Source organism: Pseudogymnoascus verrucosus (genome assembly GCF_001662655.1).
Source record: "Pseudogymnoascus verrucosus strain UAMH 10579 unplaced genomic scaffold scaffold_14, whole genome shotgun sequence".
NCBI classification, from domain to species: domain Eukaryota; kingdom Fungi; phylum Ascomycota; class Leotiomycetes; order Thelebolales; family Thelebolaceae; genus Pseudogymnoascus; species Pseudogymnoascus verrucosus.
Window position 1 is genome coordinate 123,034 of NW_017263665.1, and position 27,590 is coordinate 150,623.

Here is a 27,590-nt window from a genome sequence, read left to right on the forward strand (position 1 = left end):
TGTACTAATACCCGCCCTACTTGCTAACTGCATATCAAAAAAGCTGTACGAAAACGATCGATCTCATCCTATACCTCAACTTCGGTATTTAACAAACTGGGTAGGCGGGGTTGCTGCTAGTAACTCCATTACCATAGATAACTTGGTCTCCCGGATTCGCAAACACGGTCTGTTGCCACTCCACTGTTGCGCAGCCGTTGTTGACATTTGCCACAAAGATGTTAGGCCGAGCACTGAACTTGGCAGCATCGCCTGCGTTGTTGATGACTTCAACATTTGCGCAGTTCATGTACATCTCACGGTTTCCAGTGAGGTTGAACCATGTCCATGCCAGGAGGGCCCGGCCATTAGGTGCTTCCGACGGGATGACGAAGTCATATTTCGAAGTCAGAGGGCAGCCACCGAGCATTGACTTGATGACTTTGAAGGTGGCTCCATTGTCGTAGCTAAGGGATATCTGACATGACCCGCCATTATGAGTAGCGGTTCCCGTAAGGGACATCTCATAGGTGCTTCCAGCGGAGTAGAATGCAGTTGCACGGAAGTTGTCGGTTTGGTATCCTTTGCAGGGGAAGTTTGAGCCTAGATAATGTTAACTGGTTACATTTAAAGGTATAGTATACGTACCATCTGCGAGGAGGGGCGAAGTCATAGAGTAGTCGATATGGGACCAGTCATTGGCAGGGTCAAATCTACTGCGAAGAGGATATGGCCAGTTTAGCTCCATGTGGGCCATTGCAGGGCCAACTGCAAGGAGAGCAGTAACGATAGGAAGATAGCTAAGCATTGTAGAGCTGAGGAGAGAACCGGTTCTTTCGTAATGTAAGAAGTAGTAATATGTGTTACTGTAGAGCCACCTAAATGTGTTAGGGGGATCTAAACCATCTTATATATGCTTTTTACAGTTCCATATAGAAGCACTGGGGTGTTATAGTAGTATGCACACAGAGTAGCATTCATAGGATTGTACGTAACGGTTGTATATAGAGCGCAAAGGCGTTTAAATTGATGTCAGAAGTAACCTTGCTATTTTAGAGTTTTAGGGCGGCTTGGTAGGACGCGGAATTAAGAAACGGCCCGACGAAGAAGATTAACAAGTTGGCCTTCGTCTAGGGGGTCAGTTAGCCGTCGTAGATTCTTTAAGTGGGTTCCTGAAATACCTTAATATATAACATGACTGTGATATGGCTTAGTTATCAAACAAGTAGAGGCTCATGTGACTACATAATGGCCTTCCAAAATGATATTTCCTGACAGCATCTACATGGGACAGCTTGCCATAACATTTCCTAAAATCTAATTTGACCGCATCTTTACTATCTAGCTCGTTGAAGATTATGTTTCTCAAATCACCGAGCCCGAGGGCAGTAAACCAATTGTCTTAACGTTACCTGTAGGATGGTATATAGAGTGTGGTGTTCGCTCTCTATACCGTAGATTAGAATGTAACAGTTGTGGAACGTAACGGTCGCATAGCGTCTAGTCAAGGTACGTAAAGTCTTGGAATGTGGGGAAATAAGATTAGCTTAAATTTGACGTGGGAGACATATGGCAGTTGGTTGGCTTAAAAGATGGAAAGTAAGCATGTTTCGATTAGGTTACTGTAGGATCACAAACGTTGTAATATGGGAAAGACCGTGCCCAAGTATGAAACGTGGGGGTTCCTGGTAGAGACCTTGTGGGTATGGGGTGCAGGCCTCATCGCAAACTTAGGAAGGTGAGTCTATCCATTTGGCAGGAGGGTAGACATGCAGATCTTTAAACTACTAATTAGTTGCAGCGTCCCCAAATCGTGGATTCGACTGTGGTTCAAAGCCCGTGTCTCGTTGGCGCCTCTGCCTATGAGACTTGACAGTGGTAATAAGCTGATAGAGATAAATAGCCTACTGTTTTAGAAATGACGGCGTACCGATTGATCGCTACCCCATGATACCGGTAATGACAGTGGCGTCAACTTAATATTCTGCTCCAAAGAGCCACCGTGCGTAAGTAAACTTCCTACTGCCACGTAAATATAACACCCCGCCTTTGACCGGCTTCGCCGGCTTGGCGGCGCTTTCTCTGTCACAGACCCCCCAATTTGTCGATGTATAAATCGCTCACATACTTTTTGTTCTGGCCCCAACCTTGAGCTGTGCCTATTCATGAGCTGGCGGGAAATTATATATCTATTATACACAACATGTTGGCGATTTCGCGACTGTTTACGGCTCCATATAGCGTTTCCGTTTTGGTACCTACTCTATCTATTCTAACTTTTATCCAACATAGATTCAGCTTACTGTCTTAAAGACAACTGCAATCATAATTGCGAGACCCCGAAATGTAATGGCTTATTTCCAAGGTAGAAATAACTGGAAAATGTAACTTATTTCGTAACCTCCTACAGCAGAAAATGGATATCATCCCTCCATTTCGCACTGCACTCATTACTCTCTTTGGGTGCCCTTATATTATTCGCTCTGTCCTCAACTCAGTACTTTCAAGCAATCTGTTGGCTTACTTCGCTTTACCGTCTTTTGTCAACTGCCTTTACCTTTCAGCCCAGTCGATATGTTGGCCTGCCAGTCGATCGGTCCTATCCCCATTCATCATCACCAAAAGTCGCAATGGGCTACTGCGCCAAGGAAGCCTTTGAAGAGGCTTCCTGTCGGGAGACCCACGAACATACGACACCATGTCAAAACATAACCCCTCTTCCCCCCTCGTTGGAAAGTATTCTTGAGTTACAATAGCATACAAATTTAGCGGTTTCAAAATCTTTCTGCTCAAGTCTTTAGGTGCTTCTAAGCCTCATCATTATGTTCCATTTCTCGTTATTTCTACACACTTCCTCTGCGTCCTCTTCGCCACACATACCTCGCTGTATATCAGCACCTATTTACCGAATATCAAAACTTAACCCACCCACACTTCTAAAGTAAGTATCGCTGGCAGTTGCTGGAGACAGATCAGGATGCTCGAATATCCACACAGTTCCCGGATATACCGGGTCAAATGAATCTGTCGAACTTCGCCCAGTAGTTAGGAGAGTTGGCCGTCCAGTGCATTCTATCTTTCGCATCCGAGCCAATATGGAGTGACCAACTAATTCCTGGAGATAGTCTTGAGACTCCCAATATGTGAAGCGAGGATTAATACATAGGTGGAACTGCCTCAGCTTCTTCGCGAAAGCTAACAAGTTCCGAAAAGCCGTAACATCTTTTTGCTTTTCCAGGCTCGACTTAGAAATTCTGATAGTGAACCTCGTTAAGCGGCTAAATATGACTGAAAGCTCGTCGAATCGTTCTTTAAATTTAAACGCACTTAGCGGAACGGTGATATAATCTTGCCAGAGGTCAAGCTCTTCAATATTTGCTCCGCTTTTAGTGATTGAATCCAAAAGTATTCCCATATGCTCCCCATTAATCGTAGCATCCCAAGGTTTCTTCTGTCGCCTAACCCACTCCACATCCGAGTACATCCTTAACGGGCTCATACGTTCTTCACGAGCCACTAACCACCCCTTCTGAAACGCAAATGCTAGTCGAACGGTCTTCACCGAAGGGAGTTTTCTCAGCCCCTCCGTCAACGCCCGACTCTCATCGAACGCGCTGGATTTCGCCTCTTTAACTACCTCTAGATACTGCCACAGTCCAGGGTGATTCTCAAGCCAGCCTTTACCCTTCTGATCACGAGTGCGAGGCTCTGCTTCGTACCTCCAAGGCCTAGGCCAAAGTCGGCACAACTCTTCGAAGGGGAATTCCCTGAACCGCGTGATGTCGTATGTAAGAGCCGTTACGTGCTCACCGAGGAATGGATGGTCACACACACCCATGAAGGCTTTGCGATCTTCTAGGTAGGGGCCGAACCACAGCTGTCTAATGAGCGGGACCTCAGACGAGATGGCGTGAAACCTGCGTGAGACGAGTCGGAGGGCAAGGTGGGCGGGTGTGGATAGATTGGATATTATTTGCAGGACGACTTCTGTTGGAAGGAGATCCCAACTGTGCTTTTTTTTGTCCCTGCGAGGTCTAGGCTCTCGGTGATGGGAGATTTGCGGGCGCGGCGAGGGGTCATCCATTACGATTTCACTGTTGGCTAATGTTGGCGTTTTTGTGACTGTTCTAGATAGTGCTGGGTTGAATATTTCTGTTGTAGAGCTCTAAGATATTTGTTCGTCAAATGTCAAAGAGTTTACATCTTCAACATTGACTGCATGAGTGTTAGTTGTATGACTCACTCGCAGCCTGCTTGGCAGGTTTATATACCGCGAGATTTTTAATTTGAATGGACCCCAAATTAAGCCAAAGTAGCAGTCCCAAGCTCTTCCCTATTCCAGACTCCCTAATTTCCGAGCACAGAGTCGCTAACATGTATATAGCCACTATATACTACGTGTTGGTGATTTCGCGACTGCACCAGCTCCCACAGCGTTTCTATTTACAGTAACTTACAAAACATTCTCATAACGAGGCAGGCGTAGATACTTCTGGATTTACCGATGGCATTATAGGACAAGCACTTCTCTATGCAATGAGAAATATGAACCGAACCGCATTAATCCTATAGTTTGAAACCATTTAATTCAAAGCGGCATTGCTCTAGTATCTAGAGCCGTTTCTAGTCCGATCAAGTAGGCGGCCCCTCTCTCTTTCTCACATTGCGCTTCTTCGGGCGCAGCCACTCCTCCATCCCCGGCGGCCAGTACACCCTGCTGTCTTCTCCTCCCATCCCAATCTCGTCCTCAGACATCTCATCCATCTCTCTTATTATCTCTGACGATACGTTGCTAACCTTCTTAGTATCCCTAGTAGCCTGCGCCTCCGCCTCTCTCAATTTCCTCCTCACTGTCCTCTTTTCATCTTTGCGCTCGTATGGGATTATATCTGCGAAACAATCCCACCCTGGTAGCTTCAACGTGCGCATGAGTCCAAACACAGCCTGCTCCTTGTCTTTGGCCTCGATCATTAGATCCATATCGTTGGGGCACGGGGGGAGGCTTGACGGGCGGGGGTTGTGTCGTCGTCGTTGTCGTGCTGTGACGGCCTCGGGCCGTGGCTCGGAGTAGTGCATCTTTTGCCTTATTCGCTTGCGGTCCCAAGTCGCTTTAATGCGTGGGAAAAGGGGTATAATGTCGTGAGTGCCCTCGCGGACCTGCGAGGCGTCGAATATAATGTTGTGGTGGTGGAAGTCAAGGACGAGTGGAATGTTTAACTCTTCGCAGACTGGTAAGAGGTCATGTACTGACCAGCTTACATCGTCATTTTCAAGCACCAGCCGCTTCTTAATCGACACCGACAACGCCTCATAGTTCGCCTTGAACCGCTCAATAGTCGCCGTCTTATCGCCAAAGGTTCCCCCTAGGTGCAACACCATCACCGCGTCTCTGTCCTGTTGTTCTGGCAGCTTCAGCAAAGATAGCATCTCATCGTGATACTCTAGGTCTCTAACTGCATTCTCTACGACCCCCTGCCGTGGACTTCCTAGCTGCGTGTATTGCCCCGGATGCATCGTGAGCCGATGCCCTAGCTTTGCCCCCAGCTTCCCTACCTCCGCGAGCGCCCTTGCAGCAAAAGGCGCGAGCCTGTACCCATACACCTCGTGGCTAGCAAACGGGAACATGTCGCTGCTCAGCCTCATAAAGCGGATCCCGTACTTGTCGTTCCACCGCAACATCCGTGGGACATCTCGCACGTTCGCAAGGCCAATCTCTTCGACGTATCGACAACCCCTCGCAACATCCGCCGGGGCCGCCTTGTTCGGTCGATTATGTATCGCATGTTCGGGTAACATCTCGTTATGGAGGGGGTGTCTGTGAGCGAGGATGCTCGCAATGCGACACGTCCGCGAGGAGAACACTGGCGGGGTCGAGGTACGGAGATAGGTGTTTATACAGGCGTAACCAAGTCTCCCTTTCCATGGAAGGGGGAGGTACTCGCTATTTACCGGCGGCGGCCGTGCAGCATCTCTTTTCACGGCTGCAACATCCTCGTCGATGTCTGCCCCTGATTCGGGGTCTATCTCTGTTCCGTCCTGATCTTCTATCTTGCTCGTGGTCTCGGCGTCAGGTTTGGGCGCCTGTCTCGCTTTGCTAGCGCGTGTCCTATCAATGTCTTCCTTATCCATGCGGATTCTCTTAGCAGGCTGCCTCGTCTTCCTGCTCATTTCTAGTGTAGGCTCCGAGAGATCGGACTGCTTGTCTTCATACGCCTCCTCTCCCACATCACGCTTCCGTACCAATGACCTGGTAGCTCGCATTGGCATCACTGTACTGATTGCAGATGCGCAGTACGCTCTCTTCACTAAGCTTGAAAGACGAGTCAAGTGGGAGTAGGAGGACGGAGGTTTTACAGGGAGAGAGGTGGAGATGCGTGAGCTAATACGCCAGGAGGCTACAACCATGTAGCTACCGAACGAATTGAATCTGTGACGCGTATTATTCGTCCGCCTCTAAAGCTGTCGGTATAGCTGTTGTATAGCCATCTCAATTGCTATATGTATCCCAAAGTTGTTATCGCAGGCAAATGCGCGCCCTAGACGGAGGGATGACGTCTGTGACTGCTACGTCATCACCATATTCTCTACCTCACGCGAGTACTTACTCACGCCCAACTACTAGCTGGGCGGGTATGTACCTGTAATGGAGCGGGTACCCGTAGCGGGAGGCGCCTGCTAATTGTCAGATGACAGCCAAGTCCAGGATGTGTCGCCGAACATGCGAGCGATTCCGAGAAAGCGAAAACTATGTGGGCTCTCCCAGAAAAATTGACTGGCAAGACGTTTAATTGGTAGTTACAGGCAAACGCAAGTGCACTATGGAACTGCTTTAAATGTGTTCTTATTATGGCTTTCAGATGTATTGACAGTATAAACAGACTAGTTATCCTTCAATGCTGCCAAGGTCGAGAAAATCTGCCCAGTCCCACCAAATCTAAGCCCCCTTCTCCCCCTTTCCCGTACAATCTAGAGTTGTATTGTTAGCCTCATTTCTGCCTCAACCGAGAATTTTCAGAGTCCTCAATAAAACTAAGGGATTTAGAAACGTACCAGCACATCCAAGTCATCCAGAACATCCTTATTCTCATCCAACCTGAAATAAATCCTCCTCAGATCACTCAGCGCTGATAATACACCCCTTCCATCATTAACAGGCGCAAGCTCTTTCATGGCATCCAGTAGTATTACCGCATACTCTTTTGCCTCGCCCCACCGGTTTTGTGCACTGCAAAGATCTTCCAGGCGCTTTATTGTTGTCAGAACATATGGATCAAGATGCGTGGTTGCAGCTTTTTTCTGTGACGCCAGGACGCCCAGATATAGCATTTCTGCGTTATCAAACTCCTTTTGCTTGACAAGAGTCTTTGCGAGGGATTCCATTGCATCTAGGGTCAGCGGATCATCATCGCCCAAAATTCGAATCCGCGACTCCATGATCGTCAGTTCGAGCGCCTCTGCTTCATCCAGTCGACCTTGGTACCAGTAAATATTCGCAAGCTTGACTTTGGTGTCAATGTAGTCCTCGCTGTCTTCACCCGCCATTTCGAGGTATATCTCTAGCATCTCCAATCTCAACTTTTCAGCCTCGCCGTACTTCTTAATCTCCACATAAGTATATGCTAGGTTGCTCATTGATTGCAACGTTTTTTCGTCCGCTGGACCCAAAGCTTGTCGCCTATATTCTAAAATAGTGACGTCAAAAGGTTCACATTCCTTATACTTCTCTTGGCTGCTATATGCCTCGCAAAGGATATCCATAGATTCGATAGTGTCCGGATGGTCAGCCCCGAGAGTTCGTTTTGATATATCGACAACCTGCTTCTGGAGTTCTTCAACTTCTGGCCAGAGCTGTAAAAAGTGGTATGCAGTGACGAGTCCCTGCCTAGCTGCATTTGTCTTTGTATGCTCGGCGCCGTATTTCTCAAGTGTTCGTGCGTACATTTCATGGGCAAAGGGCTGTACATCTTCCCAGCGTTCCATGTCAGCGTATACAATCGCAATGGTTTCGATGCTTTCTAGAGTATCCTCGTGCGAGTCTCCGAGTAGTTTTCGACGACCCTGGAGTGCCTGTTCATATAGTGTTGCCGCCTCTTGCAGATTTTCTAAACTATGGTGCAGAGACGCGAGATCAAATAGAGCCCCTAAAACATCCTTGTTCTCTTCATCGTACAAGTTCCGATATCCTTCTAAAACTTCTTTCTGCAAAACCATAGCTTTGTCAGCTTTCCCGATGGCAGTATAGTCATATGCCAGACATTGCATCAGATGCAACGCGTCGTGTTTATCCGACCCTCTGACTTTACGTTCAATTTCTAGCGCCTTTTCATGATAGTCGCAGGAATCCTGTCGATTTCCCGCATTTATGGCAGCTGTTGCGAGGAATTGGAGGCATGTTCCAACTTCGAGACTCTCGGCGCCAAGGAGTTCTTCATAGATAGCAAGCGCTCTTTTCACCGTAACCACGCCATCTTCAGTTCGACCAGCTCGTAAATACATTCCCCCTAGATTTACTAATGCCCTGGCCACATCACCATCCACCTTCCCATGGGTAGCTTCGAATGATTGCAGGGCTTTCTCCTGTAACACAATTGCTTCTTCGCTTTTGTTCGTTTTATTGATCAAGACAGCGAGCTCGGTCTCCGCCGACAGCGTTTTTGGATCGTCATCGCCGAGAGTAGTTTTATATGCGGACGCTATCTCTCGACTTACCTGTACGGCTTTCTCGAAGAGCTCCTGCTTGTGGAAGTTTTGGAGCAACGAACGTTTGGTTTTCAGTGTCATATCATCTGTTGGACCAAGCGCCTCTTGTAGTAGATCAACGGCCTGCTGCCAAAGAATATTGGCTTCCAGCAACCGGCCTTGGTTCTCGTACGTTTCAGCAAGCCCCGTGAGATTAGTTTGTGTTTCGAGGTGTTGAAGTCCATGTTTGGCTTTCAAGTTCTCCAACAACTTAAGTTGAATGTCGGACGCCTCCTTAAACTTTGATAGTTTATTGTGGAGCTGTATAAGAACCGCCATTGCTCTCATAGTGTAATATGACTGCCCTCCCCTAGTCTTCATGGCATGCTCCATGAGGCTTTGATATATGAGCTGCGCATTGTCCCAACTGCTATGCCTTTCGTGGGTTTGGGCGAGATTGAGAAGGGAGATAAAATAGTCAGGATAAGCTTTCTTTTTGATGTACTCAAGAATTCCCAGCAAATATATGACATCTGCTTCGGCATCGTCCCAGCGTCCTAACCTACAATCTGTGTGCGCGATATTGAATTTTACCATTAACACATCGCGATTGTGAAACCCGACACCATCTCTGGAACCCATCGTTCCGTGAAGCTCCTTCTGATATTCTAAAGCTTCTTCAGCTTTTCCTTCAGCTGCATCTACAAGAGACAGGTTAAGCCGTGCGATGTCCGTGTTAAGGTGATTTTCCCCTAGGCTCTTGAGGGCAAGCTCGAGCACTTCTTGTCCATAACTTCTTGCTTCTTCCAGGTTTCCCGCATGAAGTAAAATCCGGACGCGACTACTGCGTGACTCAAATAGATCTGCATCGTCGTCTTTCAGGTTCGCTTCCCGGTACTCATAAACAATCCGTTCTAGAGCCACTGCCTCCTGGAATTTGTCTTCGAATAACTGATTAGCTTCCGCAAGTTCGGAAATGGCAAAAATTGTGTCGGGGTGGGCCTCTCCCAGATCTCTTTTGGAGTTCTCCATCAGCTGGGTGTTCATCACCAGAAGCTGTTCTGGGGAGTCATCTTCTTCGGGCATGGATCTGAAAAACACTTCTTTCGTTTCTTCCAACGACGTAGCTACACCTGCAACGCTAATCATCTTCATCTGGAGATACCCAAATATCTTCCTACTATTTTCGAAAAATACCGTGTGTTCTGGGTCCTCAATTACATAGTCTGGATCCATAGCATCAGGATGTAAATGTCCTACAGGTGTCCGATTTTCTGAATCTGCAGCCCACACGTCTGCACCATTCTCGACGAGAGCAACAACTCGCTCATAGTTGCCAATCATGGCAGCTACATGGAGTGGAGTTCTTCGGTGTCCAGGTTCAACCTGATCGAGTAGCATCAGATAAGTTTTTTCTGCTTGCAGTCGATGTCTTGATATATCAAAATCTCTATTTTTCGCATTCGGACTTAGCTCTGGACAACGTCCTACTACTCGAACGAGTGACACTACATCTAACTCGTCGATAGTGCAGATTTCTGCCCCTGCTTCAACTAGTGCCGCAATAGCTTCTATCTCTCCGCTAATGCAAGCCCAGTGTATTGGGGCATAGGGGTTTTTGCGATCCATAGGGGTGTTAATTAACGCACGCACCCTATCGTGTCGAAGAAGGTGAAATAGTACATGAGATCCATTGACTTTAGAGGCTAGGCGAGCAGCGACGTGTAGGATGGTGGTCTCTGTTGGCGATGTCAACTCAGCACCGCGCTCGATTAAGAGATCAATAACATCGCCATCTCCAATGGGGGTCATGATGGCCAACTCAAGTGCATACCGCTCTTGGTATATTGCATTCATGTCTGCGCCATGATCTAGCAGAGTGCGAATAATCTGATAGCCTCCAGGAATCATAACGGAAGAATGAAGTGCTCCGATAGCGCCATCTTCTTCAATATGCGGGGCATTCACGTCAATATCACCACTTTCTAGCACGGCTTTGAGAGTCTCCTCATCGCCGTAAAGACAGGTTTGATTGAGGAGCACGGGCGAAGCCTTTATCTTTCCGGAACTCAGCAGCAGCTTCATGATCCGACCGCCTCGTCCGTCATTCCTTTTGGCTAATATATTCACGACCCTTTCAGTAGAGATGTTGAGCTCAGCGCCACGGCCAATAAGGACTTCCAGCTGGTCTAAATTTATCTCGCAAGCGCAGTCGTTAATTGCATTGGCTAATGGTGTGTGACCAAAGTCATCAGGCACATTGATATCCGAGAAGGTTGACTTGAGTACCATATCGAGTGTAGATTCGAACTGCGATCGAATTTGGTTCCCATGTTGCAGTAGTGACTGGACACCGTTCGATAGTCCTTGATGTAAAAGAGGACTTTGCATACCGCTAGATGGATGAGATTGAAGGAAAAGTGTTGTCAATTCTGGGAAGCCAAGAGAGACGGCAAGATCTAGAGGTGTCAATACCCCGCCACGTGTGGCGGCACCTGCTTTAAGCAATACCTCAATCAATTTATAGTATCTGGCCTGTACAGCAAAGTGTATCGGCCTAAACACAAAGCGAATCGAATGCTCTCGTAGCTCTAGCACCTCTTTCGAGAACAAGTCAATGTCCCCCGAGTGGTCTTGAAGAAGCTTGACCATTGGCTCAAGTTCGTCTTCCTCGAACATGATCATCCAATGAAGCGGCGCGGGCCCTTTACCGCCCAGGCGCTGTGCAGTTGCACCGTTGCGAAGAAGGAACCGGACTATATCCGAATTGGCGCCTCGGCATGCAGCTGTCACAGGTGTCCCGCAGCCTTCGGAGTGAAGGTTAACATCAGAGCCGGCATTAACAAGAAGCTCTACAATTGGGAGGCATCCTAGTCGTGCGGCTAAGTGAAGCAAAGATCCAAACTGCGTAGAATCGAGGGATGAAACCCTCCCAACCAAGGATGAGATATTGATGCCCCCCCTTGTAATTATAGTCTGTAGCTCATCAATTCGTACGAAACTAAGATCCTTCGCAATCAGAACGTCGTCCGAGTAGAGATCAAACGGCATCTGTAGAATAGACTGTTGAAACAAGGACTCGTGCTTTCGAATACGTGCTGAAAAGTACTTCTCGGCTGGAAGTCTAATCAACTGATCTTCCGCCTCGAGCATAGGGTGGCCATGTGATAACGTCTGGGGAAGCTCTCGTGAGTACGATTGATGTATTCTATGGCAAATTCCCACGGCCATAGGAAGTTTCAGCGACGCAGCTTCCCGTAGATATTCAAGCATCTTCTCCTGGTCGGCTTCGACTCCAAATCCATGGAGGTAGCACATGCTCAACTCGAACAAAGTTCTCCCGAGAATGGCTGGATCTGTATGGGTAGAGGCCATCGATTGCAATCTCGCGAATACTCGTTTCTGCAGAGGAAACGGGACTGTGTTTGCAAGTGACTGTCTCCTGTTAGCTACCTGGGTTGATGGCGGACTAGTTCCGTACTTACATCGGCCCTATACAACGACCATCTTTCGAGCGTTGAAAGTTGAGAAGTCCCAAAAGAGGATATTATTGTCATCTTCCTATAAAGCATATCTCATCAGTAAGCGTTTAAACCTTCCATACAGAAACTCACTTTTCTTTTGCAACAAATTCTCGTTCCAAGTTGAAAAGCTTCATAACTTCCCCAATAGTTACTCGATCTGCTGCATCATCCCTCAAGGTAGACTCCAACACATTTTGCAGCAATGTAATTTTGGCTGCATCAGCCGGTAGAAGATCTTGAGTAGCCAGCAATGCAAGGCGCAGAAGATCATCTCTCGGCAACCCATTAAGCCAGGTGATGGGATCGTCTCGATGTTGACGGTCAGCATATCTTTTTCCATCCTGCACAATCTCCCACACCATCAAGCCATAAGAAAAAATATCACATTTATAGTGATCTTCTCTCATCGTCGAAATCGACTTTCCCTGTCGCACCGCCGGCGGATTAAAGATAGTCGTCCCGATATACCTCGACTCATCATCAAGAATCGAGTGTCCAAAATCCGAAAGCTTCGCCACAATCTCCCCACCATCAGTCTCACAAACAAGCGTATTCTCCAGCTTCACATCTCCCTGCGCTATCCCAGACGCGTGCAACGCAGCCAACCCATTCGCAATTCCGCTGCAAAACCTGATCTTCTCCACAACCGACACCTTCTCGCCCGCCTCCCTCTTCTTCCCCAGATACCCCCTCAACGTGCCATGCGCCGCAAACTCCGCAACAAGATACAGCGATATATGCTCTCCCACAGTCCGCGACCCATACCCAAGGAGCTGAACAATATTCTCACACTCCCTAATCGGGTTATGGGTCAGCACCCTCAGTTCCCGGAGCACAGTCTCAATCGAACGCCTACTCTCCACATCATCCACCTTCCTCGACGGATGCTCAGTAGTCTTAAGATACTTAATAGCCAAAACCTTCGCATCGCCTTCTCTATTCACCTCCCCCCTATCAACGCGATAGCAAGCACCCTCTCCAATCCCGAAGGCCGTGCCCGTCGGCATGAAACTGGTGGTTTTAAACCGATCCAAGTCGGGGCAATGAAGCACAAATTGCCAAACATCAGCGAGATCGAGACCCGGCGGGGTAGCTCCGGCGGAACTAGACCCGGATGTATCAGCTGCAGCTGGGTAGTCGTTGGAGTCGGAGAGCACGGTGCGCGCCGTCGCCTCGGTGAGGTCGTAGATGTCCATCTTTATGATCCGAACCAACTTGGCAGTGTAGCGCCCACGCCTGGCAAAGGTTGATGATGAGGGGTACCCGTCATTATGAGGGTGAGAGCTGAGTATAGTGTGAGTGACTTGTTCGTGCGGCTGAAATATTGGCTGCGTGCTGGCCGCGTGGGGGACGGGACGGACCCTGTCAGCTGTCAGGTCTGGAGCGGCCCATGAGATGGTGGCGGACGCTTTGACTCCGCTGTCATTCGGCTGGTATCCGTAGTCGGGATTCAAGCTTCAAATACAGCACAAGCCGCCGAAATATAAAAAACGTGGTAAATGCAGTGATGCGCTCCTATAATTCCAATATATCGTCCCCCGCTGGCTAGATCGCTCGCTATAAAATCAATCTATCAATCAGTATACACTCTACGCTATCCCGCTCCAAAATGAACGAAACAAATGGGTATTATATCCCCCTCTTCCCAAAACCACACATCTTCCCTACGATTTTCCTCCCCTACGCTTTTCACATCCCCTACGCTTTTCACATCCCCTACGCATTTCACATCCCCACCCCCTCCCTCCCCATCCCAATCAACCTCTGCACAACACTCTTCTTCCTCTCCACCCCCTTCCCCACCCCCCCATCAAAGAAAAGCGCCGGAACCAACAACCGATACGGCGCCGTAATCCCCGCCGGATCCCGCTGATTAACCTCCACATTCAACGTAATCTCCAGCCCCCCCTCAAGATCAATCGCATCCTCCTCCCTCGGCTCCCTCCCAGCCTTCGCCGCTTTCAAACTCAACCCCGTCGGCGTCCGATGGAACGCCCTCAGCGGCGGAACGCGCGGCGACCCGATCGCTTCCGCGGATTGCACGCGTTCGGATAGGGAGTTATTGCGGTGGCTTGGTGGCGGACGTTCGTGGGCCCGTGTGCGTGGTAGTGCCGCGGCGGTGGATAGAGGTGGAGATTCGTCGAAGCTGAAGCCGTCTGAGCTGCTCTGGTTGCGCACAGGTTGTTTACCCTTGTGTTTAGCGCTGAAGTAGTCGTCATCACCCGCACCGCCCCTGATGCGCGGGATTCGTACGTCTTCGCTGCTATACGGCGGCTCGGAGTCGGTCTCGGAGCCGTAGCCGTTGATGCCGCCACTGTTGCTGGTGCGCTTGCCTTGTCGGCCTGAGAGACGTCGGAAGAGCGCTGCGGGGCGGAAGTCTCGAGTGAGACTTCGCGTACGCTGGGGTGTCTCGGGTCTTCCCCCGGGGTAAGGCTCCGTCGGGCGTCCTCGGCTGGAAGATAGACGGCGTAGGAGACCGCTGCCGCCACGTGCAAGAGGCGGGCGGGACGGTTCATTCCGCATCGGTGCATCTGCGCGATATGTTGGGCGGCGCGTCATGGAGAGGCGGCGGAGAAGACCAGGGCGTTCGGGACTAGGGCTGCGCTCGTCGGATGGTGTTGAGGGGGGTGAGAGCTCCGGGTTGTATGGGCGGATAGAGCACCAGTTGCGGCGGGGGAGGAGGCAGTTGTTGTTGCGCTTCTTGCCGTCCACGTCGTGGGTGAAGATGGGGATCATGCTCTCGTCGGTCTCGTCGTCGAAGTGGTGGACTTTGTTGCGCTTGTTGAGGATGTCGGCCATCATGTCTGGTGGAGGGGTGTTTACGATGGCGGAGGATACGACGTTGGGCATGTACCTGTGGTCTTTGTCTTTGGGGATTCCTAGCTTGGGGTTGCTGTAGAACTGCCCGATGGCTGCGAGATGCACGTCACCGCCGAGAATGGTAATGCGAACTGACTTATCAGCTGCTAGGTCTTGAAGGTCTTCGATGAGGTATTGTCGCTCCTTTTTGTGGCTTTTAGCAGTCCAATGGTCATCAAGATCGTCGAGAATCTCAACACCACCATCAAATTGATTGAGAAAGCTGCCGAATAGCCCTGCCCGACCAAGAGCCTTTACAGGATCCATGACTTTCGAAGTAAGACTATCAATCGTTAGTAAGCGCCGTATCGGCTTCAGGGTTGCTGACTTACATATTCTCAAGCCACACGAGTCTGGGGTATGCAATCGGAACACCCATCAACACAATAAGATGCTTAGTTTCACCCAAAACAATCTCATCGTGACATCGGTCCATAATCATGTGGTAAGTTTCTTCCGACAACACATCTTCGCGACCGCGCTCAGTCCGGCAATCCATCCCAAGAAAGGAGATGCCCGCTCCCATAGACATGAAAACACTGCGGCTGTGCTCTTTGATATATGGCCCAGGGCTTTCACCGATAAGCCAGCTAGGTTCCGTATCTTCCCCCTCGTCGATGCTACTCTGGTGTTGAAAGAGCATGTAGTACTTGAATGCAACGTTGCCCAACCCCGAGAATACTGGCGATTCCATGAAGTGGTGCGGATACGATCCAAAGCCATCAATGATATCGTGGTCATCGAAGATATTCACCATAGGAATCTGAGAGTTGGCGAGGCCAAACAAGCCCTGAGAAAACCACGTAGAATACCTGTTGAGATAGAATTCCTCCAGTTCATCCTGCATCTCTGGCGTAAATGACGCATTGTGCTTATGGATCGGGTTTTTGGTAGAAAGCCAATCCGCGAAAAGCTCCGTCTGATTCATGACACAATCATTGTAAATCTGATCTCCGCCTCCAATCATGACATGGAATGGCTGCGTTTGGTGGGTATTCATCACATCGCGCCACATCGGGTCGGGTCCGCTGAACTCATCCGAGTTAACACTGAGACTGAAGCCGTTGCAGCTGTGGAACATCATGTTCATGGACTGTCCCAGAGCTGGAACCCAGAAACCGGTTGCCGGACCATTGTTGATCTTGTATGCAATGCGTTGTTGCTTGTCAGTAAGCTCAACTTCAATATTGAAACGCCAAAATGTAACACCACGTTCAGCATGTAGACGGAATCCCTTCACAGTAGCCACTTTTCCTGCCATCTCGCCATCCACCTGGCCAGCAGAGCCATCTGCATGAGCTGACGGACTGCGTTGTCCCTCAAAGATGCCTTCATCGGACTCATTTCTCGACAGATCAATAGCCTCTTCTAATTCCTCCACCGGGCGAACATACAACGTCTTCCCATCGCGCCCAACCTTCGTCTGCCCAGCAAGAGGGTCAACATACTCTGGCGCAACATCAGCGCCGCTCTTAAAGTGACGCGGCGGTGGCGGGAACAGAGATTTCGGCTGGGCAAATAGACGTAGAGTCGGCACCGCCTCATCGTACTTGGAACGTGCATCCTCTGTGACTATCATCACACTGCCTCTCCAAATTTCTTTGGCTGGAGCTGCCGCACGACTCCCGGGTCGCTGAGACGCCTTCTCCTTCTTCATACCAGCGTAGCGGAGTAGAGGTCCACACTTTAAGAATAGTCGTGGGCTAAATCCAGTGGGACCATCCTTGACCACCTTGTGAGTCTCTGCATTCTCAGTTGCTTTCGCAACACTACGTCTTCGTCTCCCAGTGTTCCCAGCTTCCCACCATGCCTTATCCTTATCCGCTTCTGTTTGCTTCGGTAGAGGCTCCTTCACATCAAGCAACGTCCTGGTCAGAGATGCCACGCCAGCAGTCTTCCACTCAAACAGCCGTTCTGGAGGGGCGTATAGGCCATATCCTGGCGTAAACGGATCTCGCTTGTTTCGGCCTGCATGGACAATCTTCGAGAAGTAATGGTGCCCATCCGGCCCTGTCGCTGCCTGCTCCTGGCCATAGTTTCCAGCAGCAGCCGCCGCGGGAACAGCATACCTCGGTCCATTTACAGTCGCCATATCCGTTGCTCCACCGTCGAGCTCACGCTCACGGTTGGCATTTAACTCCGGACCCAACTCCTCTGAGCGATCAAGCCTGTCCGCAAAGAGTTGCTGTTGCTGTGGAGACATTGTTCTTCGGATGTCTGTCCCGAGTTTATTTCCCATCAGTTGCTCAATCTTCCGCGTCGAGTTTCCTCGTATTGGCACGGCGTCTGAAGTATCATCATCAGACAGTCCTTCCGTATCCAAATTATTTCTATCTTGGCGTTTTGAACCACCACTAGCCAGAACAGCAGAACCCAGGGCAGCAGCGCCCAGGACAGCAGCACCACGGCCTCTATGTCCAGCATTGGTCTGGGCGGAGTCCAAGGGCACCGCCGAGAATCCTCGCTGCGTCTGGCCATCATGACCTTGAGAGTTGTTTACCGCTGCAGCCGCATTACCCGCTTTCAGCTCGTCTGCCATAACACCCCAATTAGATTTTGGCTCTTTCTTTTTCAGCTTGTTACTATTACTCCGCTGCAAAAACGCTCCCGCGCGCTCTCGGAAGCTCCGTCCTCGCTGAACCCCAGGTTGCACATCGGGTTGAGGAGGCGCCGCAGTCTCACTCTGAGGCTCAGGATGTGGCTGGAGTTGAGGCTTCGGCTGATAACTAACATCTTTTCCGATGGGAGCAGGAGGTCGCACAGGCACCGGTTTCATGCTTTCTTGCAGACTCGGAATCTGGCGGTCATCCTGTCCAACGATACCCAATCCCCTTGTATCTCTCTCTCTCTCTCTTGGTATCTCTCTTTCCTCTGGCAAAGCCCGCGGCTCGCTTCTCGCATCTGCGGGTGCTCTGGCCCCGAAATGGACGGTGTTTTGGCCAGTGCGGCCTGTTTTTGCCTCTCTTGCGCGCCGTTCGGCTTCTTCCATGCGTGCACGCTTCTCTTCCTTGGTGATGAGAGTCCGTTCCAACTTCTGCAGCGGCGACCTCTCTGACGTGTACTGCTGCTGTGCCCCTGCCTCGGTAGCGCTTGATCGCCTTCGGTTTTGCGAATTAGCAACCGCGCTCCGGATTTCCGGCCTCTCCTTTCGCGCTTGTACGCTCCCTCGTCTTATATTTGATCTCTCGGCGTTGTCGTCGCGACTCGCGGGATTCCCAGAAGTATTTGCTCGACCGAGTTCCGTATCGACATTCAGTGGCCTACGCCCAGCCCCGCGATCTTTGTTCAATTGGGAAGCTTCGCGGTAATAATCTTCGGGGTTCTGTCTAGCGCGTTCGACGGGTTCGGATGGCCTCCGAGACCTGATGCCCTCCGACTCCAAGTATCGGTCGCCATTGGACTGCGGAGGCCTATAGCTCGATGGGGGACCCTGCCGAGGAACTTCTGGGGCTGCTGGTGGAGGGCCAGTGCTTTCTTCGAATAGCTGTTGGGCCTTTTCTCGACTGGCGCGTTTGCGCCGTCTCTCCAACGATTCCTTGTTGTAGGGGTCTCCGCCGTATTGGTATGAGGGAGGTCGAGGCGCAAGACCTTCGGCGCGGAATGTCGACTCGACTGGCGATGCGAATGGGCTCAGCGTCGATTCCGTAGGCGCCTGGCTCTGGATCGAATAGCGGTCGGGCCTGGGCTGGGGCTGAGGCTGGGGGGCTCGAGGATATGGTTCAGTAGGGAGGGCTTTCTGCAGATTCGGGCCCGTAGATCCATTGCCTAGAGAGCCCTTTCGAAGAGAGCCCTGTCGTTGAGCGACAACTTCGGGCGGTGGGTTGATAGCTCCCCAGTACGGCGCTGGCTTGCCGGCCATGTCGATCGAAGCTATCTCCGACAGCTACAACGGGCAACAACAAGTGAAATTGACGCGATGTGGATATGCTGATGCGAATGGAGATGGAAGTGTAAACTCGCGGTTGAAGATGCAGGGTGTAGCAGATCACAATGGGGTATTTCCAAGCAAGAGCAACTGTCACCGACACAATTTGACGAACGTTCGTCTCATAGGGCAGCAGTCGAGGCCATTGGAGCTGAAGTTGGGTTGGGGGTTCCAGGGTGTACCTTAGCTCACCGTCGCAAACGAAACGCAGGGACCCTCTCACGGCACAACTTTGAGGGAGTGCCGCGCGCCTTTAGGGATGGATATAGCAGAGAGCAAGCGTTAATAAGAAGCAGGAAGCAAAAGATGAAGCCTGAACTGTATGTATCAATCACAGACAAATGTTTACATTCTATTAACAGCAAGTAGAGGAAGGGCCAAGGAAGTCCACGGTAACTAACCTACATGGTACTCTATCATGAGTTGGCAGTTGGCATGCATATATTCCCAAAGTAGCGCAAGGCTGGGTATAACAAGGGTATAACAAGAGTATAATTATGTATAATAGTGTATAATAGTGTATAATAGCATAATTATATAACAAAGAGTCAGCGTCTAAGATGCGTATAACAAGACACGACATAGAACAAAACAGCACAGCACAGCACAACATAGATAGGCACAGCATTGTACAGCCAGCCAGCCAGCCAGCCAGCCATGGTCTAAGTGTACACATAGTATCCACAGTAAACATAAAATCCACAGGTTATCCCAGGCTGCTGACTAAGCAGGGCGTTCAGCCTTCCAGAATAATACCCAGTAACTTGATCAGGAATGGCGCCGGTACTAGCCGTAACCTCAAGGGGAAAGTACGGGGTATATCTTATCCTATCTTATCCTATCTTATCCCTAGTAAGTAAGCCTAATAAAGACGGCGCATCAGTTATTCCGTTCCAGATGACCTAATTGACCTAATAGGTAAGGCGTCAATCTGCCGTCCGAGACACTCTTGGCTTCAGTGGCTACATGGGCTACGTACCACTTACTCCGTACACTACGAAGTACCACACCAGACGGCACTTTTGTATGAGCTACGTACTGCAACTCCACCACTACCACTGTAACTACGGCTGACTTTCCCCAAGGAGACAGATCGCTCTGATCAATAAAAGGCAACGACAACTGCAACTTCAACTGCTTCTGCATATCTCACGCTCTTCAATTATCTTCTATACCCTCTCTCATCAGATGTTTCTGTAAGAGGGCTTCGCTTTTATTATTCTTATACATGTATTTCCAGCGTGGCGACTAGGTTGCCTCTTTTATCCTTACAACTGTAATTTGGAATCCGCCCCCAGAAACGATTAATCCGCCCATTCACACGACCCCCCTTACGAACACTCGACTTGCCTCGAAGACACGACTCCCGACGTCAATGGGACACCCGACACGCTCTTTATACACATACACAATTGACCTGGGGAGGCGCCGACCGCTCCCACGCCCCCCACTCGACTCTTCCGCCCCGACAGACTCGCCATGAGAGGCATATCCCTTGTGGGGCTCTTTGCGCTCACATGCTTCACCAGCGCCGCGAACCTCCTGCCACGAAATTACGAAGCCAGCGATTACTATGTCCTCCACCTCGACTCTGAGGCTGCGCCCGCAGAAATAGCAAAGCGCCTTGGCCTATCCCACGAGGGCCAGCTGGGCGAGCTCGAGGACCACCACATCTTCTCTGCAGCGAGACACGAGGACGATCGGGTGCAAGATGCGATCACGGCGAGGAGGAAGCTGCGGAAACGAGGCGCGAGTCAGTCCGATGTGTTGGATAGCGTGAAGCTTGCGCAGAAGCAGAAGCTAAAGCCACGGATGGAGAAGAGGGGGATAATTCCTGTGACCAAGGACAGGCCATCAGGCGCATTCCCAGAGCGAGGAATTGAGGTCGAGGACCCGGTCGGTGTGGCCAGGCAAGCCGAAGTAAAAAAGATCCTCGGAATTCACGATCCGATATTCAACGATCAATGGCATTTATACAACAACAAACAGCTGGGACACGATGTGAACGTCACGGATGTTTGGATTCAAGGAATCACTGGCCACAATGCTACGGTGGCTATCGTCGACGATGGGCTAGATATGTACAGTGAGGATCTGATGCAGAACTACTTTGCTGAAGGCTCCTACGACTTCAACGACCCCGGTCCAGAGCCAAAGCCGAAGTTGAGCGACGACAGACATGGCACGCGTTGCGCTGGGGAGGTTGGAGCTGCCAAGAACAACGTCTGTGGTGTTGGAGTAGCCTATAACTCCAGGATTGCCGGGATCAGGATTCTTTCGAAGCTCATCACCGATGCGGACGAGGCCATCGCCTTGAATTACGCGTACCAACAGAACCAAATTTACTCCTGCTCGTGGGGCCCTCCAGATGACGGAAAATCAATGGATGCGCCAGGTATTTTGATCAAGAGGGCCATGCTTAATGCTGTACAAAGGGGCCGAGGAGGGCTGGGTTCTGTCTACGTCTTCGCGTCTGGAAACGGCGCTGCGTCGGAAGACAACTGCAACTTCGACGGCTACACGAACAGTATCTACAGCATCACTGTTGGCGCAGTTGACCGTAGAGGCGATCATCCCTACTATTCCGAAAAGTGCTCAGCGCAACTCGTCGTTACGTACAGCAGCGGTGGTGGCGACCAGATTGTCACCACCGACGTTGGCGCAAACAACTGCGCCACAACTCACGGAGGAACCTCTGCAGCTGCACCTTTAGCTGCCGGCATCTTCGCACTGGTATTGTCCGTCCGACCTGATCTGACATGGAGAGACATGCAGTCTCTCGCAATGCAGACTGCCGTCACTATTGATAGCGCAGACGACTGGCAAACCACGACCATCGGCAAGAAGTTCAGCCACACCTTCGGATATGGCAAGATTGACTCCTGGGCCATTGTCGAAGCCGCAAAGACCTTCAAGTCACTCAAGCCCCAGGCGTGGCTCTACTCCCCTTGGATCAAGGTCAATAAACCAATCCCGCAAGGAGACCAAGGCCTCGCAGTTACGTACGAGGTGACAGCCGACATGCTCAAAGACGCCAACCTTGAGCGACTCGAACATGTGACCGTGACGATGAATGTCGAGCACGGCAGACGCGGAGATCTCAGCCTCGATCTAATCAGCCCCGACAACCTAGTCAGCCACCTCAGCGCAACCCGCAAGAACGACGATTCCCCCAACGGCTACGCAGACTGGACCTTCATGAGCGTCGTGCACTGGTAAGCACCTACCCCCCATCCCCCCTACTCCACCACCACTAACACACACACCCCAGGGGCGAATCCGGCATCGGCACCTGGAAACTCATCCTCCGCGACACAACCGTCAACGAGCACTCTGGCAACTTCACAGACTTCCACATCAAGCTCTGGGGCGAATCCATCGACGCCTCCAAAGCCACCCTCCTCCCCCTCCCCAACGCCAACGACGACGACAACCACGACGCCGACAAGCCCTCCTCCACCATCTCCGCCACCGTCTCCACCACCTCCCTAAACCCCGTCCCAACATCCACCACAACCCCCCTAACAACAGACCAACCCAACCGACCCGTCCCCCCGAAACCCACATCCACCCTCACCTCCTCCCCCACCCCCACCGCACCCAGCGACGACCTCGCCGCCTCCTCCACCGCCGCCCCGTCCTCGTGGCTTCCCGGCTGGCTACCGCGTTTCGGCTTCGGCCCAAAGACAACGATCTGGATGTACGCCGCCACTGTCCTCATCGTAGGTTTCTGCATCGGGTTAGCTATCTACTTCTACCTCGCGCGCCGCAAGAGGCTGCGCAATAGCGCGAGGGATAACTATGAATTCGACCTCATCCGCGATGATGAGGAGACGGAGGGGTTGACGGGGGGGAGGCCGAAGAGGAGGGCCGGGGAGCTGTATGATGCGTTTGCTGCCGGGAGTGATGAGGAGGGATTGAGTGATGTGGAGGAGGAGGGGGAGGAGTATCGGGATGTTGCGAGGAGGGGGGGGATGGAGGCGGAACATCATGTTATTGGCGGGGATAGTGAGAGTGAGAGTGAGGATGGGGATGATGGGAGGGGGGAGAAGGATGCGTTGAGGGGGGAGTAGATGGTTTTTGTTGGATTATTGGTGTTGGAGGTGGTGTGTTGTATATATGGAATTGGGGAATGAATTATTTTCAAGGATTTGGTGTTTATGAGGGGCGTTTCGCAGTAGAATTCTTCGGGGATGCTTACGACCTACGTAATTCGCAGGGTTCTCAATAGTGCTGGAGCGCAGCTCAGTGGCTGTGCATGAGATTCTGGTATGTCGCGTGGAAAGTCGACTTTGCACATATGCAGTGACCAGAGAAGGATGCGATGATATACCCGTCCAAAGCCTACCAACCCGGCGATGGACGTCTAGCATGGCCTCCGCTGCTTCTAGAACTCTGACATCTAGTCCCTTAGCGCTAGTCACTGTGATCTTCCCCGCCATCAACCAGCTTGGTACTAGAATGCTGCGTCTAACAGTCACCAAGTTGACATAGTAGCTTGCCTAGAGACTCATCTTTAGTAGGTAAGAAGAGTCTGACGTTTTAAAACTATGTCTTCAAATATCTAAATTTTTAGTAAATATTAAGGTTTAAAATCAGCATTATTATTTTAGTTCTTTTTGAGAAATAAAATATTCTTCATTAAAAATGGTAAAAATAAACCTGCACGATGAAATCATTTTACCAATCCCATTATATAAGGAAGGAACGGCTAGTCAAATAGAGAAAGAACGACTGACTATAGAGGAAAAGAACGGCTAGCTAAGAATGGAAGGAACGATCCATTCTATGGGGAAAGAACGACTTACTCCAGAGGGAAGGAATGACCGGCTTCAGAAGGAAGGAACGATTCCAACTACCGAGGGAAAGGGCGATCGTGAAGCTGTATTTTTTATTTTTCGTTCCTTCTTTATATGGATAAAGGTGTGGATTTATTTTACATAGTCCATATCATATATCTTTGTTAGTAGCAAATTGTTTACTGATGAACTTTCCCTCCAAGAGCATTGACAACCCAACAGCTGTTTCCATGTAGCCCCTGATGGAGTTCCTACTCCTTAAACAATTCCGTTTCAATGCGATTGGATCCTTCAACGCAGTTTCTTCCAATCTTATGTCACCTCACAGTTTTATGGTACCCACAGTATCAATAAAAATGTATGAATTGATAGAGCTAAATAAAGAAGCTAATATGGCAAGTCTAAAGGAAACTCAAGATAAGAAAACTCGTTATATATAATAAACAGATCCCTAAGTTTTATCAAGAGACTGCTGGGGTAAATGATCGTTTTTGTCCAAGCACCAATCTCTTACTCCTCTCCAAAGTAAGCATCGATATCCTCAACCACATCACCCTCCACATCCACAGGAAGGACATCAGGGATCACCTGGCCCTCAATATCCTCATCCAATTCGATATCAAAGATGTTATCCTCCCTCTTAGAGAAAGCAACATCACCAATCTCATCACGCTTACCGAACTGGCGCACAAAGGCAACATAAATATCCGCAATGCGGCGGCACTCAACACCCTTCCAAGACGAGAGGCCCGAGAAGCCAGAGCAGTATCTGTAGAGGTCGTTCTTGAAGTTATCATCAACCCTATCCTTCATCGCCTTAGTAAAGCGGCTCTGCGCCTTGGTATTGCGGTAGCCGAAGTCGTGGCGGTGGCAGCTGGGGATGAAGTTGTATCCGTCGGGCTTGTCGGGCGACCAGGAGCAGCCGTCGCTCGACCAGTCGCAGTCGGGGTTCTTGGCATTGCGCGAAGCCTCGAAGGAGCCGATGGAGACGCTGAAGATGAGACTGTCGGTGGCGGCGTTGGTGCAGGTTGCGCGGGATTCGAGAGCGGCGCGGGCGAGCATTGATGGGGACTGGGAGGCGGGGAGGGCGGTGACTGAGGTAGAGGCGGCCAGGATGGTAGCCACAGTGGTGAGAACGGAATACTTCATTTTTGAAATGAGATTGAACCTCCGAGCAGATAAAGAGTGACGTTGGTATGGGATGCAGGCTGGTGTGAGAAGAAGATTATTGTGAGTCGATGCTGAATTAAATCGGTTGAAGTCGAGGTTATGAGGTTCTTATATAGACATCTAGGTTACACCCCATCTGAGATTTCTCAAACCAAAGTCAGCCTCGTACCTGAACGAAGACGCCTTCCTATTACATCCGCATCATCCATGAGGGGCCACTGACAGACAGCTTTCGGACCAGTATCATCTTAGGCAAAGCTCATCGCCTTCAACTGGGCAGGGCTAAGCACTGGTTGCCGCATATTAAGCTACATCAAATAGGCAACTCGCAGTATGCGAGACTCCCAGCCATTAAACTTTCAAGCATGAATACAGGAACGAATCATCAGAGGGTATCATGACATCGTGCAATAGCTACGAAGGCCAAACTCTGTGATCAACACGGACAGCCTCGCCATGAGGGGTTAGTGGGGCGTGTCTGCCACTTTCCAAGACTATAACTAAGCCGACTAGCCAGATTTAAGGTCTTGTGTCGCCGATCCTGGCGGCCGTTGCCCTTGATCGCAAATAACACCGAACACAAAGCCACCATGACTTTATGACAGGCGCAACAATGCGCCGAGCGTTTCGGGCATTTTACTGTCATGAAGGCCAAAGGTTATCCCGCCAAGCGTAAGACCTTATTGTTAGTGCACCCGATCGCTCGCTATGCATAGCTAGCCCCATTGTTTTGACATCTTACCTTCCTATCCGGATACAGCATTGCGGCGTGGAGGCTATGCGGCGTCTAACTGGCAATCATGGGGAAGGTTATGTTGCCGATCGGAGGCACTGCGCATTGCCAAGACCTGTTCTGCCCCGTCACATGGGCAGGCGGCATGAAACTGAGAAAGCGAGGACAGGGTCGCGATCGCAAGTGAACATCGTTGCCGAAGGTCAGTGCAGCAGCTTCAGCTCTTCTAGAATGTTTCGGTTGGTTGAAGTCATATGTGGGGTTTACGAATGTTGGTCCACCAACGGATGTGGCGGTGATCTTAACTCTATCGCGTGCATTTACGATATGGCCAATTCGGGTTGGATATACGAAAACGTGTGCTTTGACACGCGCTTTCCATGAGAAATATCGAGAATAATACTGTCAAAAATAAAGAGGTTTTCCCTTTTATCCGCAACATGCCGAGGGCGGTGCAGACCTCGTACCCCGTACCTCCTACTTGAGCGGGGAAGATACTGCAATACAAAAATGGAGATGATAGACAGTCTCGTAAATCACTGCCGCTGTCATTACCATGGAGCTTTGCCAAGTCTAGGTCAGCCTATTTGCGCCTCCCGCACCCTGGCTAGGAACATTAAGAATAAGCATATTCAAGGCATGACTTTACTAGCTCGGGCTTTTTTGTGCTTGGTCAAGGCTGATTCTTCTCCTTTTATTAATCTCGTTCTCATTCATGTCACATTTTCGCTCAATGCGGTGATTCAAGTTGAATCTATTTCCAATCTTGGGCTTCAGGTATGAAAATCATCGGCCATCAGGTTGGTTAACGGCATGGTTCAAACTGAACATCTTTTCAATTTCGGGCTTCATCTATAAAAATAGTTAGATGCCAAGTTTGTATGTAAGTTGGCATGGGATCCAAGCTAGATGCTTCGTCCACGATGAAATCAAAATGTCTATAAACGACTGGCAAATTCTCTCAATTTTTTTTCTATCCATCATCCACAGCACCCTCGACATTCTCACATCCAAAGTATCAAACACAAAAAAGCCACTCCAGCAATCCTCTTCCAGCAATATTTCAAAATGAAGGTTGTCTCAGTTTTCACTGCTCTCATCCTGGCGTTCTTCGCCAATGTTGTCTATTCTGCGGCAATTGACAGCTCTCTCAACTCTCGCGACGTAAATGTGACAGAGGCTGCCGAATTTGCCGGGTTCGGTGATGTCGTCGCCTACGCCCCTTCCTGATCGTCGCCGCAAGATCAATTTCTACAGCAATGGTGTTTTAGACAGTAGCGCTATTGAGACTGAAGATGGAGGTACGGTTTTGCATTCACCCGCGGCATAGTGGCTAACAATCTGATCATTAGCAACCTTTTTTGAGGCTGATGGCACTGAGGTCGACCTCAACGAGATTGATGAGATTCTATCCAAGAGGGTGTCTAAGTGGAGACTTGCCATCAAGTTCGCCAAGTTGATCGCCAAGTACGGCAAGAAGGCGTGGAACTACATCTACTGCGTCGGAACCAGCGCCATGCGGAAGTGCGGTGATGAGGTGGGCTCTTTAATTGGATTCTAGTGTTGAGGGACATATGCTAATATGCACAACAGTACCTCGGATGCTCCGCTTCTGGTATCCCACCGTGGAAATGCGTCGAGGGCATCGTCTGTGTTGGCGCTGCTGCCAAGGGGTGCTAAATAATCTTATTGTACCAGGGGATGATGGTAAGGAGGAGTTCCGGAAGCTGGAGAGTAACGAATCTAGTGTTTTATTTGTTTTAGCATAGGGAAACCGAACGTTCTAGCTGTTTAGAATAATAGAAATGGCTTAAAATTCGGATTCCCTATGCAGTGAAACCTCGATATGAAGTTGCTTTTGGGAGCCTGATAGATCTTTACATCAAGAATTATGGGATAACTGCTCTCTCATGCGAGTGAAG

The 27,590-nt window shown here is 50.1% G+C and overlaps 8 protein-coding genes across 8 annotated transcripts; 2 read left to right on the top strand and 6 right to left on the bottom strand.

Annotated features, from left to right (window-relative positions):
* Nucleotides 1-88: 88 nt before the first annotated feature.
* On the bottom strand, nucleotides 89-736 carry VE01_03908 (uncharacterized protein; the record flags this gene model as incomplete). Its single annotated transcript, XM_018273387.1, has 2 exons — nucleotides 89-582; nucleotides 628-736. The coding sequence occupies 2 exons, from the start codon at nucleotides 734-736 to the stop codon at nucleotides 89-91; spliced, it is 603 nt and encodes a 200-aa protein (XP_018131715.1).
* A 1,671-nt stretch (nucleotides 737-2,407) lies between these two features.
* On the bottom strand, nucleotides 2,408-4,216 carry VE01_03909 (uncharacterized protein). Its single transcript, XM_018273388.2, has one exon. The coding sequence runs from the start codon at nucleotides 4,061-4,063 to the stop codon at nucleotides 2,882-2,884; it is 1,182 nt and encodes a 393-aa protein (XP_018131714.1). The 5' UTR covers nucleotides 4,064-4,216; the 3' UTR covers nucleotides 2,408-2,881.
* Nucleotides 4,217-4,605: 389 nt separating this feature from the next.
* On the bottom strand, nucleotides 4,606-6,480 carry VE01_03910 (uncharacterized protein). Its single transcript, XM_018273389.2, has one exon. The coding sequence runs from the start codon at nucleotides 6,382-6,384 to the stop codon at nucleotides 4,612-4,614; it is 1,773 nt and encodes a 590-aa protein (XP_018131751.2). The 5' UTR covers nucleotides 6,385-6,480; the 3' UTR covers nucleotides 4,606-4,611.
* Nucleotides 6,481-6,803: 323 nt separating this feature from the next.
* On the bottom strand, nucleotides 6,804-13,691 carry VE01_03911 (uncharacterized protein). Its single transcript, XM_059463577.1, has 4 exons — nucleotides 12,273-13,691; nucleotides 12,144-12,219; nucleotides 7,030-12,093; nucleotides 6,804-6,945 (listed from the first exon to the last, which is right to left on the bottom strand). The coding sequence occupies exons 1-4, from the start codon at nucleotides 13,376-13,378 to the stop codon at nucleotides 6,859-6,861; spliced, it is 6,333 nt and encodes a 2,110-aa protein (XP_059319802.1). The 5' UTR covers nucleotides 13,379-13,691; the 3' UTR covers nucleotides 6,804-6,858.
* Nucleotide 13,692: 1 nt separating this feature from the next.
* On the bottom strand, nucleotides 13,693-19,486 carry VE01_03912 (uncharacterized protein). Its single transcript, XM_018273391.2, has 3 exons — nucleotides 19,372-19,486; nucleotides 15,374-19,284; nucleotides 13,693-15,324 (listed from the first exon to the last, which is right to left on the bottom strand). The coding sequence occupies exons 2-3, from the start codon at nucleotides 18,898-18,900 to the stop codon at nucleotides 13,908-13,910; spliced, it is 4,944 nt and encodes a 1,647-aa protein (XP_018131609.1). The 5' UTR covers nucleotides 18,901-19,284; nucleotides 19,372-19,486; the 3' UTR covers nucleotides 13,693-13,907.
* A 532-nt stretch (nucleotides 19,487-20,018) lies between these two features.
* On the top strand, nucleotides 20,019-23,564 carry KEX2 (pheromone processing endoprotease). Its single transcript, XM_018273392.2, has 2 exons — nucleotides 20,019-22,181; nucleotides 22,238-23,564. The coding sequence occupies exons 1-2, from the start codon at nucleotides 20,446-20,448 to the stop codon at nucleotides 23,037-23,039; spliced, it is 2,538 nt and encodes an 845-aa protein (XP_018131610.1). The 5' UTR covers nucleotides 20,019-20,445; the 3' UTR covers nucleotides 23,040-23,564.
* Nucleotides 23,565-24,159: 595 nt separating this feature from the next.
* VE01_03914 (uncharacterized protein) lies at nucleotides 24,160-25,625 on the bottom strand. The gene has a single exon (XM_018273393.2). It carries the CDS (start codon nucleotides 24,912-24,914, stop codon nucleotides 24,276-24,278), a length of 639 nt encoding a protein of 212 aa, XP_018131753.1. The 5' UTR covers nucleotides 24,915-25,625; the 3' UTR covers nucleotides 24,160-24,275.
* Nucleotides 25,626-26,872: 1,247 nt separating this feature from the next.
* VE01_03915 (uncharacterized protein) lies at nucleotides 26,873-27,348 on the top strand (the record flags this gene model as incomplete). The annotated part of the gene is made up of 3 exons (XM_018273394.1): nucleotides 26,873-26,969; nucleotides 27,021-27,205; nucleotides 27,262-27,348. The coding sequence occupies 3 exons, from the start codon at nucleotides 26,873-26,875 to the stop codon at nucleotides 27,346-27,348; spliced, it is 369 nt and encodes a 122-aa protein (XP_018131613.1).
* Nucleotides 27,349-27,590: the final 242 nt, after the last annotated feature.

Bases quoted from the DNA above. Each gene is read 5' to 3' on its own strand.
- VE01_03909 (XM_018273388.2), bottom strand. From the start codon at position 4,063: ATGGATGACCCCTCGCCGCGCCCGCAAATCTCCCATCACCGAGAGCCT.
- VE01_03910 (XM_018273389.2), bottom strand. From the start codon at position 6,384: ATGGTTGTAGCCTCCTGGCGTATTAGCTCACGCATCTCCACCTCTCTC.
- VE01_03911 (XM_059463577.1), bottom strand. From the start codon at position 13,378: ATGGACATCTACGACCTCACCGAGGCGACGGCGCGCACCGTGCTCTCC. The intron at 12,094-12,143 runs GTAAGTACGGAA...AACAGGAGACAG, and splicing joins GGTCGTTGTATAGGGCCGAT to TCACTTGCAAACACAGTCCC. The intron at 6,946-7,029 runs GTACGTTTCTAA...ATACAACTCTAG, and splicing joins TGGATGACTTGGATGTGCTG to ATTGTACGGGAAAGGGGGAG.
- VE01_03912 (XM_018273391.2), bottom strand. From the start codon at position 18,900: ATGGCCGGCAAGCCAGCGCCGTACTGGGGAGCTATCAACCCACCGCCC. The intron at 15,325-15,373 runs GTAAGTCAGCAA...AACGATTGATAG, and splicing joins CTCGTGTGGCTTGAGAATAT to TCTTACTTCGAAAGTCATGG.
- KEX2 (XM_018273392.2), top strand. From the start codon at position 20,446: ATGAGAGGCATATCCCTTGTGGGGCTCTTTGCGCTCACATGCTTCACC. The intron at 22,182-22,237 runs GTAAGCACCTAC...CACACACCCCAG, and splicing joins TTCATGAGCGTCGTGCACTG to GGGCGAATCCGGCATCGGCA.
- VE01_03914 (XM_018273393.2), bottom strand. From the start codon at position 24,914: ATGAAGTATTCCGTTCTCACCACTGTGGCTACCATCCTGGCCGCCTCT.